The 16890-nt window shown below is 27.8% G+C and overlaps 1 protein-coding gene across 1 annotated transcript; it reads right to left on the bottom strand.

Moving 5' to 3' along the window:
* Window positions 1-216: 216 nt before the first annotated feature.
* Window positions 217-4669, bottom strand: LOC107925932 (polygalacturonase ADPG2). The gene is made up of 9 exons (XM_016856689.2): window positions 4253-4669; window positions 3165-3296; window positions 2889-3062; window positions 2777-2797; window positions 2048-2255; window positions 1874-1955; window positions 1675-1783; window positions 689-805; window positions 217-605 (listed from the first exon to the last, which is right to left on the bottom strand). The coding sequence occupies exons 1-9, from the start codon at window positions 4598-4600 to the stop codon at window positions 384-386; spliced, it is 1413 nt and encodes a 470-aa protein (XP_016712178.1). The 5' UTR covers window positions 4601-4669; the 3' UTR covers window positions 217-383.
* Window positions 4670-16890: the final 12221 nt, after the last annotated feature.

Below are 16890 nucleotides of genomic sequence, written 5' to 3'. Positions count from 1 at the left end.
AACTTAGATTTATTACAAACTCATCAATTTCTTTCTTTTTTTTTCTAAATAAATTGTGCCTAAAAATTAAATTCAAGACTTCACCTCAACCAAGATTTCATTTTAACGAAGACATTTTATTATTACATCACGAGATAGGTTAACACAAACGCATCGGTGGATAAGGAAGAATAGTTATAGTATTTATGAAAGGATCCCTGAATTTGTAAACAATAATGAAACAACATAGGAACTTAAACTTTATTCAAATTCAACCACATAATCATATTTTACAAGTGTTATTCAATCTTTTCTTTTCCAAATTGTTTCATATTATTCTTTAACATAGATTGATTTACAGAGTCAGACTGTATATATATATATAGTTTTATATGTTAAAGGGATTAAGGGCATTGTGGGAAAACATTATCCCCTTCCCTCAATATGACATTATTGCAAATAGCTTTAGCTGGTCTATGTTCTTGTTCCTGCAACAAGTTCACATTTTGCAACACAATCCCTTGACAAGGATGATTTTTGCTGCAATTAAAATTTATTGCAAATTCAGAAGAACTTGTCCCATTAATGTTGTTGTACAACACGTCTTTCACTTGAACTGTTGAGCTCTACAATGAATTAAAAAACCAAAATAAGTTGTGGATTGCTCACTGGGACAAATAAACAAACAGTTGGTGGGTAATTCAAATACCTGTTCCTTGCATGGCTTGCTTTGATCACAGTAGTTTTGGTCTATGATGATCGGGTTACTCACGTTGTACATTTCAATGTTTTGAAATATGATGTTGCTTGCAGTTCCTGATCCTCCCTGGACATCATTAAATCATTTATGTTACTTGGATTCAAAGTTTGACGTAAGTATATATCCGAGATGGGTATGCTTAATTCTTTTTAGGGTTTTTCATATTTTTGGAGTAGATTTGTCGAGTTAGTTTTTGAACAGGTCAATCTAGACCAGAGTAGGTCATTTTGAGTTTGAGACATTTTTGGGCTCAAACTATTTAGGGTCCAAATCTATCGAGTTTGAGTTAGTTTAGGTTTGGGTTGTTTTGGGTTTTTCCGTTCAAGTCATTGTAATTCGGATCATTTTCGGTTATGATCTCTTCATGTTAGGGTTAATTCAATTAGAGATATTTTGGGTTTTGGTCATTTAAAGTTGGTTAAAATATATTGTAGATTTTTGTACTCTTCATAAATTCGAGTTTAGTCCATGTACTCTTTTTTAAAAATATAGTCTCCATTTTTTAAATTTCATAATTCAAGTCTAATTGTTAAATTGTTATTTTTTTGTTAAATTTGTCAGTGTGACATTTTGAAATTTAAAAAAATACTCACTTGGTGGCAATGTACCTAAAAAAATAACGTTGTAATGACACTTCATTTAACAGAATAATCTTAACAGTATTAACGGTTGGACCCGAATTTGAAATCTGAAAAATAGATGGACTAAATTTCAAATTTATGAAGAGCACATAAACTTATATCATATTTTTAGCATTTTTAAGTTTAGTTCGAATTGAACGTTTTAAGCAGTTGAATTTTTATAATCAATTTGAGTTTAATCAGATTTCGAAATTAAATCCGAATCGACAGATCTAATTTAAAATATCGTACCCCGATACCATGTTGGATTATATTTCAAATATGGATATTGAACATAAACACTTCAAAACTTACCTGCCATGTCTTGATTCTAACGCCATTTGCAGTCCCATATAGTTTAGCTCCATCAATAGTCACACCAGAGACATAAGCCTTCGAATTTTTAGATCCTAAGCTCCCAATGCTGAGTTACAATCATCACAAATATGAGTACATAAACCCTAAAATTTTATTGGAAATATATATAAATATATATAAGTTAGAGTTAAATCACCTAATTCCGTGTCCTGGACCGCACGTTATGTCCATAGCTTGCATGTTTTGAGATCCGTTTACAATGGAGATACAATCATCACCTTTAGTTAAGAACAAAAACATTTAAATTAAATGTTCGGACTTAAAGTTCAAATCTCAATATTTGTAACTCTTAATAAATTAAAAACTATACTTGTTCCAATGATGGAGCTTGTGATCCGAATGTTTTTTGATTCTGTTATATGAATCCCATCGGTATTTGGACTTATTTTTGGGGAGGTTATCTTGAATCCAGAGGCTTCAACATTGGTGCATTTTTCAAAGGAAACATGTATTTGTTGCGCATCTCGAATGTTCAAGTTCCGAACTACCAAGTTTTTGCTATTGTAGAAGGTAAGAGCCTGTAATAATATATAGAGAGTTTACCAGCTCTAGATTTGTTTAACCCTCAGGTCACTCATCCGAAATTGAAGTTCAATATAATATTTGAGAGGGTTTAGGCAAAAATATTAGATACAAAAAATGGGTTTGAACAAAAAAATTAAACTCATTTAAAATATAAGTCAAACTTGAGTTCAAACATTCAAGATTGAAACCCGACCCGATTTTAACTTTCTAATATTTTATTTTATTTTTTAATATACTATATAATTTATATCAAATTAAAAGTAACATAAAATTTACTTTTTTTAAAAAAATATATAACCAGACTTAAATCGGGTTTTAGTTAGTTATTTACAAAAAATTTTGAAGTAAAATTTTTTGTTGGATCGAGCTTAGGAAAGGCTAGGTTGTATTAATACCATGAAATGGTCCGGCCTAATCTATAAACACCTCTACGATAGACTTGTATGTAATTATCGAATATCCAAGATAATCTTAGGGGAAAAACATAAAGAAAAAAGAAAGAACTTTAACATACCGTTGGAGCATCCTTGCATGGCTGCAAAACAATGCAACCAAAAATTGTCATTAAATTTTGATTAGAGAATTGAACCAAATGGTTAACTATGAAGTATTAAATATAAACTTACGAGATTTTTGTTAATTTTGCATGAATTTTGCCACCAAATCATCCCATTCCCATTAATAACCCCATCATCATGGCCTTCAACCAACAAATTATCAACCTTTTGAAACAAAAGCCAGTGTCTACTATCTTCATTGTAATCTGATCTGTCATCTGATGCCATTATGTTCCCCAGTATCTGCAAATTTTTTTTAAATACGAGTCCGTTAATTGTTAAAATCTTTAATGTTACTTCAACTCGAGTGTCAAACAGTATGTTGAAAATGTTTCAAGGACTAACCTGGATTGTAAGATTGGAATTGCAGGGACCTGAAAATTTAACAGGTTTGAGAATATAGTTCTTTCCTTCGGGTACTTGAAGAATTACTGCACCATTCAATGAGCAAGCTTTCTCCCATGCCTTCTCAAATGCCTGAAGTTTTAGACAACAATGGCTTAAATTTTGACCGGAACTCAAAGACTAGTTCGATATTTAAGAGAGTTTGAATAGAAATATTAAATATAAAGAATGAGTTTCGATGAAAATTTATTTTGAAAATGGGTCAACTTTAGAGTATTCGAGTCTAACTTAGTTTGACTTGTTTTTAAATTTAGATTATGTCAATTTGTAAATTTTTTTATAAAGAAATTAAGAATGAACAATGGATTTAAATAAAAAAAATTCAGTTAAAAATGGGTCAAGTTTAGACAACAAAAATGCAAACAATTTAGGAAAATAATTGCTTAAATTTCCGATCAACTCGAAGATTGATTTGATATTTGAAAATGTTTAAATAAAAATATGAAGTACGAACAATGGATTTAATAAAAACAATTTATTTAAAAATGGGTCAAGGTTGGACTTAATATTTGAGCCTACTTAGTTTAAGTTGTTTTTAAATTTATAAATGAAAGTTAATTATTTAAATATTAAAAAAATAAATTAAAATTATTTATGTTTAAATACTTAAATATAATATAAAATATAAAACATAATATGAGACAATCTAAATGGATTTATGTTAACTATTTATAAATATAATTGATCCAAACTGACCTTAAATAAACATGTACATTGTTAGCATGAACTCGGCCCGGCCCTCAACTCTACAAGTTAGCGGGGGTGGGCTCTAAAAATTTAGAAAATTGTCATTAAATCTTTCAAAATTTTATAAATTTTATTTTGGACTTTCAAAATTTTTGAAATTGCTGATTAATTTTCTTTAAAAAAATATAATTAAACCTTTTAAATTTTTTGAGAATTCTCAATAAACCTCAATTTTTTTTTTGTAAAAATTAATTAAACCCCAAAATTTAATGCGATATTCCACACAAGTAAATTACTAAAACTCAAATGAAAAAAAAGAAAAGAAGGGTAAGTGCATTAACCTCAGTGTCAACATTTTTATCACCATAAGCACCAAAATCATCAACATTAACAACAGTTTCAGTCCACCTCAAAGCGACACCATATCTCTGCTTCATGCCAAGAACTTCATCGTCCCTTAACGCCACCGTCATTGGATCCTCGAGCTTCATTCCGCCGCCTTCGATGGCCGTAAAATACGAAGGGTACGCTCCCGGATCGTACCCGGCAGCCATTTCATCTTCAACATTATAATTATTGCAAGAAGCATTCAAATCCTCTTTCAAAGCATTGTAATGTGAAAACAAAGAGAATAAGATTAGTACTATGAAATATGAGAATACTAGTGATTGTATATTTTGCTGAGCCATTTTTAGAAAATAAAATGAGGAAATGAAGAGAAAATAGTAATATGAAAGGTATTGGAGAAATGGGTTTTGTGAGTTAGATTTTAATGAAAAAATTTTATATTTATAGATGAAAAAAAATTTGAAAAAATAAAATAAACGAAAATGGGTTGCTTTGTCTTTTGGACAAAACTAGGTATGGTCTGCCCATATAAGAGGTTGAGACGAAATAATCTCTTTGGCTTCATTTATACATATTATTAAAATCGATTCGGTTAACGGGTATGCATAGGTATCGGTTAAGCTTTTGCTTCGGATATGTAAAGATGAAGTTAGGAATTATGTGATGGGTTCGAGATAAAAATTGAATTTTTAACTTTTATTTAGGGGCCTAAAATTGCAATTTTTCCTTCAAAAAGAATTAAATTAAACTATTTATATTTAAAAGCCACTAAATTTACATTTATACCATCCAGTTATACTTACTTAGAGATGAAATTGTTAAGTACTCAAAATGTAATTTTATTACTATATTAATTTATAATTTCCTAAATTTCGAAGGATTAAAGGATAAACTTTACCAATTTTGGATGACCAAGGCCATTGCCAATCTTTTATCCATGCCCCTGTTTTCCTCCATCTGTGAGTTTATATATATTTGATGAGCTAATGATGTATAACTTTATATACTATTAATAAATGAGATGACGTGTCATAAAAATAAGTTAAATAATAAGTTCTAAGAAATTGTCAAAATGCAAATTTACCATTAAATTAATTCGATTGGCATGAGCATTGTTGTCAGAAGGGCGCGAGTTTAAGTGTGCTAAAACGCATTATCCTCCTATTTTTGGGTTTAATAAAAGCTATAAGTAATTCTAGACATTATGTCAAAAAAACAGTAGATATAATCAGAACCTAAATTATTCAATATAATAGAAGTCATTATTGCTTACCTCTTATATATGCCCCTTTTGCTCCATATTTGAGTTTATATCTGATGCACTACCAATATATAATTTTATATACCGTCAATAAATCAAATAACGATGTGTCGTAAAATCAAATAACGATGTGTCGTAAAAATAAATTTATATATATATAAATGTCACATTTCCCTTCACAAAATTCTTATAACTTGTGCATATCTCATGAATTTGATAGAGGAGTTATGATATGTGAAAGTAATGTTTCTTGGATTTGATGTTATAACTTATAAGCACTTTTGGTTTTATTTAAAGGTGAATAATAATTGGGATAACTGAAAAAAGAAAACAAATTTCTTGTTGGTTTGCACAAAAAGTGGGGAAAAAAAAGTTAAAAAGCATAGATTTTTTTAATATATTATTTTATATTTAGATTTGATATTATTTTTGTATTATTTTTGGCCCAATCTGGTATTTATATTTGACACATATTATATAATTTTGGTATTTAAAGGTAATGCTATTAACTTTTTAGGATTTAATTCGGGCTTTAAGGTTGATTTGGTGAAAATTAATTGCTAATATTATTATGTTTGAATTTTTCATGATTTTGTTAATAGAATAAATTTAGTGTTAATTGTTAAATGCAATTTTATGGACGTGACTTAATTTGGGTTTTAAGGTTGATTTGATGAAAATTCATATCAACAATTAATTTTCATCAAATCAACCTTAAAATCTAAATTAAACACTAAAAGATTAACCCTATTATCTCCGGTATTTGAAGAATCACCTCATCATTTAATGAGCAAGCTTTCTTCCATGCCTTCTCAAATGCCCTTTTTTTTGGGGGCAACAACAAATTTGAAGAGTTTCAAACAATAATGGCTTAAATTTTCACCAAAATTCAAAGACTTGTTCGATATTTGGTTGAGTTTGAACATAAATATTAAGAATAAACAATGGGTTTAGGTAAAAAAATCCGTTTAAAAATGGGTCAAGTTTAGGCTCAATATTCGAGTTCTACTCTTATCCAATTTGATCTGTTTTTAAATTTAGAATATATCAAACAACTTCAAACAAACAATGGCTTAAATTTTCAACCAAACTCGAAGACTCATTTGATATTTGAAAATGTTTAAATAAAAATAATAAGCATCTACAATGGGTTTAGATAAATAAAAAAAACTGTTTAAAAATGGGTCAAGTTTGACAAAACTAAAAAGATTTGGGGTGCTAAAATTTTGTAATTAAAATGGCTTAAATTGAAATTTTACTTTTATTTGAGGGCCAACATTGCATTTTCCCCTTTAAAAAAGTAGAAAAAAATTAAACTGAATTATTTATATTTGGGAGGCACTAAAATTGCAGTTATCAATTAAACTTTTGCTCGGGGGAGTTAAAATATTGTTTTAGGGGAACTAAAAACGAATAACAATTTTTTAACAGGAGGGTTAAAGTATAATTTTATCGTTATATTAACATATAATTTCATAAATTTTGAAAAACTAAAGAGAAAATTTACCAATTTTGGAAGACCTCCTTTTGCTTCATATACGGGTTTATATATATTTTATGCACCCTCAATGTATAATTTTATATATTATTAATAAATCATATGATGATGGATTGTAAAAAAATAAAAAAATTAAATGTTGATTGAGTCTTAACTCGATTGATATTGGTATTGTTGTCAGTATAGGAAGACGTCTGTTCGAATGCGTTGAAATGTATTATCCTCCTATTTAAGTATCAGGGAGCTATGGGTAATTCTAGGCATCCTATTAAAAAGAGCAGATATAATAACAACTAGAGGTGTCCATGGGCAGGGCCGGCCAACGGCTTGCCCGAAATATGGGAGGGTTAGGGTAAAAATATAGGCCTGAAATATGGGTTTAGGCGAAAAAGGGCCGTTTAGAAAACGGGCCGGGCCTCGGTCACCACTTTTTTGGCTCGGGCCCGGCCCGACCCGAATATAATAAATATTTTTTATTTTTTTATTTTAAAATACTTTTTTTATTTTTTTATTTTTAAAATAATTTTTTTGTGTTTATTAAAAAATAGGCCTGGCCGGGCTCAGGAATTTTTTCCTGGGCCAGGCCTGAACAAAATTTTAGGCCCATATTTCAGGTTAGGCCGGGCTCGGGCCTAGGTCGCGAGCTAAAATTTTTTTGGGTCCAGCCCGAACCCGGCCCGGTCCATGGACACCTCTAATAACAACCTATAATGAAATTAAATAAATTTATTTTTTTTAAAATTAGATTATGTGTCCTAATTTGATTGCATTCCCTTCACAAAATTCTTAGTGCCTACCTCATGAAATTTGATAGAGTTATGATCAGGAAAATTAGGGTTTCAAGAACTTGATTTTATAAGCATTTTTGGTTTTATTTTAAAAGGGGAAATAATGATTGGGATAACCAAGAAAAACCACTTTCTTGTTGATTTGCCTAAAAAGTGAGGGAAAATTAGTTAAAAAGCATAGTCTTAAAACAAAATTCCTATATATTAGATTCTTGTAATTCACACAAAATATAATTTGCCACAAATCATTGTCATGGATGATACAAACAATCCTTCTATTAGACTACTTTTTTTTATTTAGTTAATATACTATTTATAGTAATAATAGTTGATAAATATATACATTCTTTTTTATTTATAAGTATATTTCTTTTTTTTTATTTATTGAAAAAATATTTAAAACGACTAAATAATAAAAAAAACTTAAATCAACATAAATAATCTCAATCTTAACTGTTTAACTTATATTCTTGTTATTCTTTAAGCTATCTGAGTTGAACCCCTCATGGTGATTCCACGCAAAACACCCTTCATTTGTGCTTGTTTACTCAAGACCCCTTGTTCAAAAAACGAACAGGTTCACTTGACGCTTTAAGGATGGTGGTGTTAAAGTAGGGCAACCTACAATATAGGTAGGACCACACAACACGTACCATAATGACAACTAACCTGCAACAACAATGCTCATTTGGCATCTCAGCTCTGACTTATCTGTACAGCCATACAAGTCGCCACGTGGTGCTATAAGACAAGGGACAACCCCTTATATAAACTAGAGTGCATGAGAAAACAAGAATCTTCTTCTTCAAGCCACCCTCACCCTCCCCCTTCCTTCCTTCTTCCTTCCCACTATCGACTCTCCGCTATGTACGAGTAATCAAACTTCATTTCCTCCACCTTCTCTTCCTTGTTGGTACTCAATATCAACAATTTTAAAAATCCTTTAACCTTTTAAGTTATATCCAAATAAACCTTTAATCTATAATTTACACATAGATGCATTCCTTAACATTTATCAACTTAAGTAGGAATAAAATGTAAAAATAATGTAGGGGCCTATTTAAATAAAATAATAAAGTTTATAGGCTTTTTAGTATTTTAACCTAAAAACATGGTTAGTAAAGTCCTTTACATATATATATATATATATTGTCCTAAAAAAATAAAGATTGATGATCACTCTTGTAAAATGCATGGACTCGTAATGGTTTTCTCAATATTTTTAAAACCCTTATCCAAAACACTTCATTTTTGCTTATGTAATTTTTATCCTTTTTTTTTTGTTCTTTTTTTCTTTTACCTTTTTTTAACATTATTTTTTTATATTTTCATGAAAATATAAGTAATTAAATTTGCAATATTATATTGAATATTTCAATTTCAGTTTTCATGTTCCAAAAGGTTAGGATTTTTTTTCCAAAAAAAATGTTTTTTTTAATGAGGGAAAAAGGAAGGAAAAGGTTGTTCAAAATAAAAAAAAAAACGGGATCAATGTCAACTGAAGACTTGATATAAATTCATTACCACGTCACCCATGATCCAAAAGCTTTCACTTAGGTGACTGAAGTTTTTTTTTTTTATCAAAAGTGATACTTAAATCTGTCATGTTTTACATTCTTATTGGATGGTATCATGATTTGGGGTAAAATAAGATAAATTTGATAGTTTAAGTATTACTTTTAACCATAAAAACTTTAAGTACCAAATAAGATAAATTTGATAGCTAATTTGCTTTGTAAAAATTGCAAAGGTGTCGCTTTCGGATTGGTCTATATTTGCCACGTAAGCAAAGAAACTTGCATTGTTGGTACACCTCAAAGGATATGCTATTGCATCACATGGTGTTGAGGTCATATTTTGGTGGAGCAAGGAAGATGACCTTAATTTGGATACACATTCCTACATACATACACATATATGGTAAGATATATATTTAAGAATATAAAAATTAATTTTTAAAAATATATATTTAAAAAATAATTTTTTAAAAAAATAATTTTTTAATCTCACTTGTAAAATTATAAATTTTTTGTTAACATTTATATGTGAATTTTAAGTATAAAAAATGTGTAAGCTGAATAAAAATTAAATCAGTGACGCATAATCTGATGAATGATAAAAATTTTTATCAAATAAAAATATTTAAAAAATCAATTATCAGAACTCGTATTTGAAAACTCTCTTCCTCCTCTTGAAACTTGCAACCATGGGGTCTTCCCTTTTCTCCCCCAAAATTTTGAAATTTTTTTCATTAATATCTTATAATTTAAATTTATTTTTTCAAAAAATTTGGAAATTTTTATTAAATCTTCTTTTTTTTTCTTTGAAATCTTTTATTGAACCCTTCAAAAAAAATTTAAAAAATTTAGTGTAAACTAAAAAAATAGTTACTTTTGTTTGCTTCAGATTACATTTTAGTCACTTAAGTTTGAAATGTTACGTTTTAGTCACTGATGTTATCGTTTTGTTACGAAGTGGTCACTCTACCATTAAAATTCGTTATCTCCCTAACAACAGTCCTACATGGCAGTCCAAATGAGTTTTAAATGCCAACTTAGATGTCCAGTTGTTGGGATGAAAATAAGTTTTTAATTAAATAAAATATAATTTGGACTACCACGTAGGACATCCAAGTTGGCAATTAAAACCCATTTGGACTGTCACGTAGGACCGCCGTTAGGGAGGTAATGGAGCCTAACCATAGTGACCACTTCGTAACAAAACAATAACATAAGTGACTAAAACGTAACATATCAAACATAAGTGATTAAAATGTAATCTGAGACAAACAAAAATGACCATCTTTACAATTTACTCAAAAAGTTATTTAAAACCCCAAAATTGAATACCAAAATCTACCACTACTATTAATATATAAACTATTACTTCGATTTTAATTCTAATCCGTATCGATAATATAAATCAATACCAACTTATATCGTTACGTAAGCAAAGCATAGGTATTTTCTATTATAACATTTGGAAAGTGGCAACACATGTTTTTCTCTTACATTAAAAAGGACAAAATAATAAACTTTATTTGATTGTTTTGTCACATTATTTTGGGTCCAATAAAGAGGTGGTGTACAATGAATCTATTTTTTGGCAACTTGAATAAGAAAATTTAATATAGTTGAATGATTTTATCTTTATCTGAAATGGGCATTTAGAAAGAATACCTAATTTTCATTGAAAAATAATAATACCTAACTTAGTATAGTCGCCATGTCATATTATACTTTTTATGATTCAATTGTTGATTTATTAATTAGAAATTTCTTTAGAATAATTCATATTTTTCAGAGGTTGAAGTATAATTTTATCGTTTTTTAATGGATTAGATTGAACTTTTTTTCAAATTTGAGGGGTAAAGTATAATTTTACTATATACTAACTTCTAATTTCATCTATTATAAAGTGATTGAATAGAAAATTTTCCATTTGCCTACCCATGTATCCGCCTCTACTAAAATTGATTTAGTATATTTATCATATCATCGAGAATGTTATTTTTGTAAATATATATTTAACAAATGAATTTTTTTAAACAAATCAAATAAAAAATTAAATACTTTTAATTCACTTAAAACTCGATAACCTTGACATGAGTGAACAGAATATGAAGATTGGATTATTAAAATATTAATTGTATGAAAATATAAAAACGTGTGTAAATTAATTTGGTCATTAAATTTATCAATATAACCATACTTTATTAGGCTAGTAAAATTTTGAATTTGATCATGAACCACATAATTATTGCTTCAAAAGTTTACAATAGACCTGTCTATGAGTCGGGTTTAGACAAGACTTTTTATGTCTTGAATTGGCCCGACCTATTCAATTTAAAAAATAACTTTTTTAAAATGTAATTATAAAAATATATAAAAATATATTTTAAAAATTTTTAATAGTGAAATGGGCTTTTGGATGACTTAGACTAAAACAAGTTTGGGCTTGAATTTTATTAGAATCGGGCCACGGTCCGGCCTATTAAGTTGGCAATCAAACACTTTATTAGGCCATTATCTATGGGCCCATTTTTGGATGGGTCCAATATAAACCCAAAATCCAATTTCAGACCTCAAAACAAATATGTGGTCTTTGTTGGATTAGAAAACCCAATGACCTGTTTTGGTAAAATACCCGGGTCCAACATTGCTCCATTGAACGTTTCAACAAAGGGTTAATGTCCCATTTGGTCCATTTTCAATCCAGGATATTTTAGTTGTTGATTGCTATAATGTTTGAAGTGAAAACGTGGGAACTAGGTTGGGTATATTGGGTAAGCCTAACGAGTTGGGTCTAGTTGCTCTCTTATTTTCTCCTTTTATTTTTGATGTTTCGACTAAACTTGTCTATGAGCCGGGCTTCACTCAAAAAGTGAGAGCGTTTAGGTAAAAATTTAGGTCCAAAAAATGGGATTGGACAAAAAATAAAACCCGTTTAAAAAATGGGTCAAGCCTCAGGTTAGACTTTTTTGGTCCGAGCTCGACTCAGCTCAAATATGCAAAAAAATTATTTTTTATTACTATTTTGTTGTTTTTTCATTATTTTGCCACCATTTTTCTATTATATTATTACTAATTTGTTGTTATTGTTTAAATATTGTATAACTCTTATTTTATTATTATTTGTTACTATTTTATAGACATTTACTTGTTAAGTTACACCTATCTTAGTGTTATTTAAGTACACATATATTTTGTTGGGAAATTTTATTTTAATATTTTTAGTATTTTTGATGTATTATATTTTAAAAGAATTATATAAAAATAATAATATAAAAAATTAATATGGGCCGAGTCGAGCCTAAGTTTTAGAATTTTTATCTAGGTCGAGCAAAATTTTAAACCCATATTTTAGGCTGAGCCAAACCCGAACCTAACAATTTGACTTAAACTTTTTATTAGATCCGACCCAAATACACCTCTAATTTTCGTAATGAAATTGTTGTTTTTACCGTAAAAAAAAATCCATTGAAAATTTAGTTCCATTGAATCGAATAAGCATCCATCCATTTCTCCAATAAAGTAATTTCATCATGTGTACCATAAATTAGATTAAAATTAATGTATAAATTTTGTTCTTAAATTTGGAATGATGAGCCAATGAAAGTGAGAGAAAATCAATGTACCTACAACATTGACTAATGCAACCAATTTTGGAGACAGTGATACCGCAAATTACGGTTCTTAATGTGTCCAAAAATATGAAAATCAATTGGTTTCTCCACCAACAGTATGTAAACTTTCGTTGACTGGATTTTAGAAAGCATAATAATATATTTTTTTTAGCGAAATTTGATCCTCAATTTTACGAGTAGGACTGTTTTTTATGAAAATATAAACTAATATGTTAAATTTTTAAATATGACATCCTGCATAATAATCTACGTGTACTTCATACTATTTTTTAAATTTTATTTTATTTTTCTATTTTTATAATTTTTAAATTATTTGTTGGCATGACATAATAGGCAAATAGTGCAATTTCAACATGTAGTACACGTCGTTAAAAATTAATGTTTTAGTTAGAATTTCTGTTAAAAAAATATAATTTGACTCTTTTTAAAAGGTTAATGATTATATTAACTCAAGAAAAAAATAAGAGTCAAATTGACAAAAGACGTAAACATTAAAAGTTAAATTTATTATTATATTATTTTAGTACGGTTAATATAGTTGCCATTGCAAGAACCCGAATTATGTGAGTTTGAACGTAATATTTTGACAAGATTATGAATAGCTTAAGTATTCTATAAAAACAATGCCAGAATTTTTTTAGATTTTCTTTGGCATAATGTTAAATTTAGTTATTAAATTTTACATTTTTTTTATCAAATTGGCCTTTTAAAAAGAATCTACTTTACGGAAAAAAGTTAAATTTTTATTTTATTAATGAAAATACTAATTAAAACATTAAAAATGTAAACATTACAACTCGGATAGCAATCCACGTGTATTTCATACTTTTTTTTAAAAAAATCATAGTTTTTTATTTTTATTTTTATAAAATTTAAATTATTTGTTGTCGTGTCATATAAAACAATAAGTATCATGTCAGTATGAATCACACATGAATTATCACACGGATTGTCACACTAACATCGCTAAAAATTTAATGTTTCAGTCATCATTTCTATTAAAGAAAAGCACTTAGAAGGATAAAATTCAAACTTAACTAAAAACAAAAACAAAAAACCCAAATAATAAAAATATAAAGATTGAGGGGCTAAATGAATCCTCACTGTAAATTGTCTTATCGGGTAAACTCCAAAAGGAAAACAACAAATTGGAAAGGCATGTTTGATGGAAAAGTGAATGCTTTAATTTGCCATATATTTACCATTTACCATTTCACCATGAATGGCTTTCGGTTATTAATTTTTACTATTAAAATCAACTCTAAAGATTCCATTGATTGATCCTTATATTTTTATCGGTTTAAGCAATTTTTTTATGTTCTTTTAATTTCTTTTTTCTATTCACTTTTGCTGCTCTCTCTATTTTTCTCCCTCCACCATCTCTTTTAACGTAAAAAAAAAATTTATATTGCTCAAAACAATAAAAATATAAGAACTAATTGTATAATTTAACCTAAAAGTTTCAATTGAAATGATGATTTAATGTGCCACGTCAGCTTACCGTTAACGACAATTAACGCTCAGTGGCTAAAATGTTACAACATGATAACGTAAGTGACTAAAACGTAATATTTTAAACATAAGTGACTAAAATGTAATCTGAGAGAAACAAAAGTGACTATTTTGATAATTTATCCTAAAGTTTTTTAAAACGATTTATACATTATAATACTAAACATGATAAAAAAAACATATGATGTGAAAGGAGTCAAAATTAAATTATATATTTTTAGTGGAATTGAAATATAATTTCATCATTTTATTAGTTTATAGTTTTTATATTTTTAAAGGATTAAATTAAAATATTATCATATTTGGGATCAAAAAATAATTTTACCATATATTAATTTATAATTTATAAGTTTTAAAGGACCAGACTGTAATTTACCATTTTAGGATTTGGATAATTTAACCATCTTTTTACCCCCACACATATTTCATCATAAAAGTTTAAACTATTTGTCTATGATAATTAAAAATTGATTTGTAATTAAATTTAAATAAAAAATATTTTTATATTAAATAATAATACAATATTTAAATTATTTTATATATCAAATCATATACATTACTCAAATCTTTTAAAGGATTTGCTTTGAACTTTTAGACCATGCTATTTTTACATGTTCTTTTGCCCCCCCCCCTCCCCCTCTTTTGTTTTTATTTGTAAATAAAGCCTCAAAGTTCTCCCAACCAAAATTCATAGAACTTGGCCTTATATTAGATTTGGGGAAAAAGCAATCAAACAAAAATCACATCTTTCATTTTTAGTCACTTCTTTTCCATCCAATCAAATAATTTAAGTTACAACAATTAATTCCCATTTTTACAAACATTTCCGATCACATCTTTTTTATTTTTTTTTATCACAATATCTAGAATTACTCATAGTCTCTCCCTACCTTATAAATATAAGGATAATGCATTTCAGCGCACTCGAACCAATATCTTCCTGCATTGACAATCAAACTAAGACTCAATCGACAATTATCTTCCATTTTTTGAGTATTTCTTTTATAAATAATACCCAAGGAATAAAATTTGATAATTCATCTATATATGTTGTAGTATTTTTATTTATAAAAATGTTAAGAGATTTTGTATTTAAATAATATTTTTTTCTCGAGTTATATTAAGTCTTTGATATTTACGGGAATAGTTATGGGGTAGGTAATGATTTTGGTTCTCTTGGTTGAATGGTATAATTCTATTGTTAGCGTTACTCTAATATAAATAATTTAATTTAATTTAATTCTTTATATTTTTTTATATAAAAATTTTATAATTTTGATCCTTTTAAAAATTAAAAATTAAAAATTCAATCTTGGCTTTACATTTTTTAGTTTTATTTCAACTATATTTCACATAATTCCTAACTTGAGTGATGTTAACATTAACAAAAATAAATAAATAAATAAATAAGCAAAATAAATGGGGTCATTTAGTATTCTTGTACATAATATCTATCCGTGCTTTGTAGGGACAACGTTTGGGAGGCAGTAGGGGACTCCCTACTAAATGACAAAATATTATTTTAGTCCTTTTAAATTTTTTAAATTATAAATTAATTTAATAATAAATTATATTTTACCTCTCAAAAATATAAAATTTTAATTTAATTATTTTAAAAATTATAAAACAATAAGCAAATATAATTATAAATTGAACTTTAACTTTTTTTAAAAATTTATAAATTAATTTTAGCCCCTTAATATAAATTTTTGGTTCCAGTATATACTAAAATTTCAAATAACTAATTGTTATGGTGTAAGCCATTACTGACCCGCTACCCTGCTACTCAACTGAGACCGACCCGATCCTCTTTACTTTAGTAGTGCCAACCTATACAGTTTGCTTATATGAGTTCACACATGGCATAGTAAAGTGAACCACCGCTTAGGGAGCACGTGTTAATCTAAGGTACGTGTTGGTATGCATGGAGGTCTACCTAGAACGTCACATGCAAGAACCATATTATATAAATAGCAAAATTAACCTCCTTGAAGAGGACCTAAAATGTCACATACAATAATCACATTATATAAATAGCGAAATTAACCTCCTTGAAGAGAAGACACACAAAAACACTCATCACAAATAAAATTTTAAGAAAGAACACAATAAAATATGATATTTAGATATATTACTATTACATTCTTATTATTAGCCCCTCATGGTCTATACATAAAATTTAGTGCTGAATAATTTAAAAACGTAAGTTTAAGCGCGTTTAATCATATTTTTTATTTTTTCTTCTTTCGATTTAAAAGTTGGTAAAGTAAAAATACACAAAAATAAGTAAAATAAAATACTAATAAAAAGTGGGGGAAAGAAGAAAAGCAACATTCAACAACATTCAATTGATTAATATTTAATTTTTCATAATTAAGCTTTAAAAAAACTACAATAATTGCCACTAATTAAAGCACCAAACCAAA

The sequence above is a fragment of the Gossypium hirsutum genome, chromosome D11 (genome assembly GCF_007990345.1).
Source record: "Gossypium hirsutum isolate 1008001.06 chromosome D11, Gossypium_hirsutum_v2.1, whole genome shotgun sequence".
NCBI lineage: Eukaryota > Viridiplantae > Streptophyta > Magnoliopsida > Malvales > Malvaceae > Gossypium > Gossypium hirsutum.
Note: the sequence above shows the minus strand (reverse complement) of the source record. Positions and strands in the feature narration are given on the sequence as shown.

Bases quoted from the DNA above. Each gene is read 5' to 3' on its own strand.
- LOC107925932 (XM_016856689.2), bottom strand. From the start codon at position 4,600: ATGGCTCAGCAAAATATACAATCACTAGTATTCTCATATTTCATAGTA. The intron at 3,297-4,252 runs GTTAATGCACTT...CTAAAACTTCAG, and splicing joins ATAAAAATGTTGACACTGAG to GCATTTGAGAAGGCATGGGA. The intron at 1,956-2,047 runs GTATAGTTTTTA...TCTTAACTAAAG, and splicing joins AAGCTCCATCATTGGAACAA to GTGATGATTGTATCTCCATT.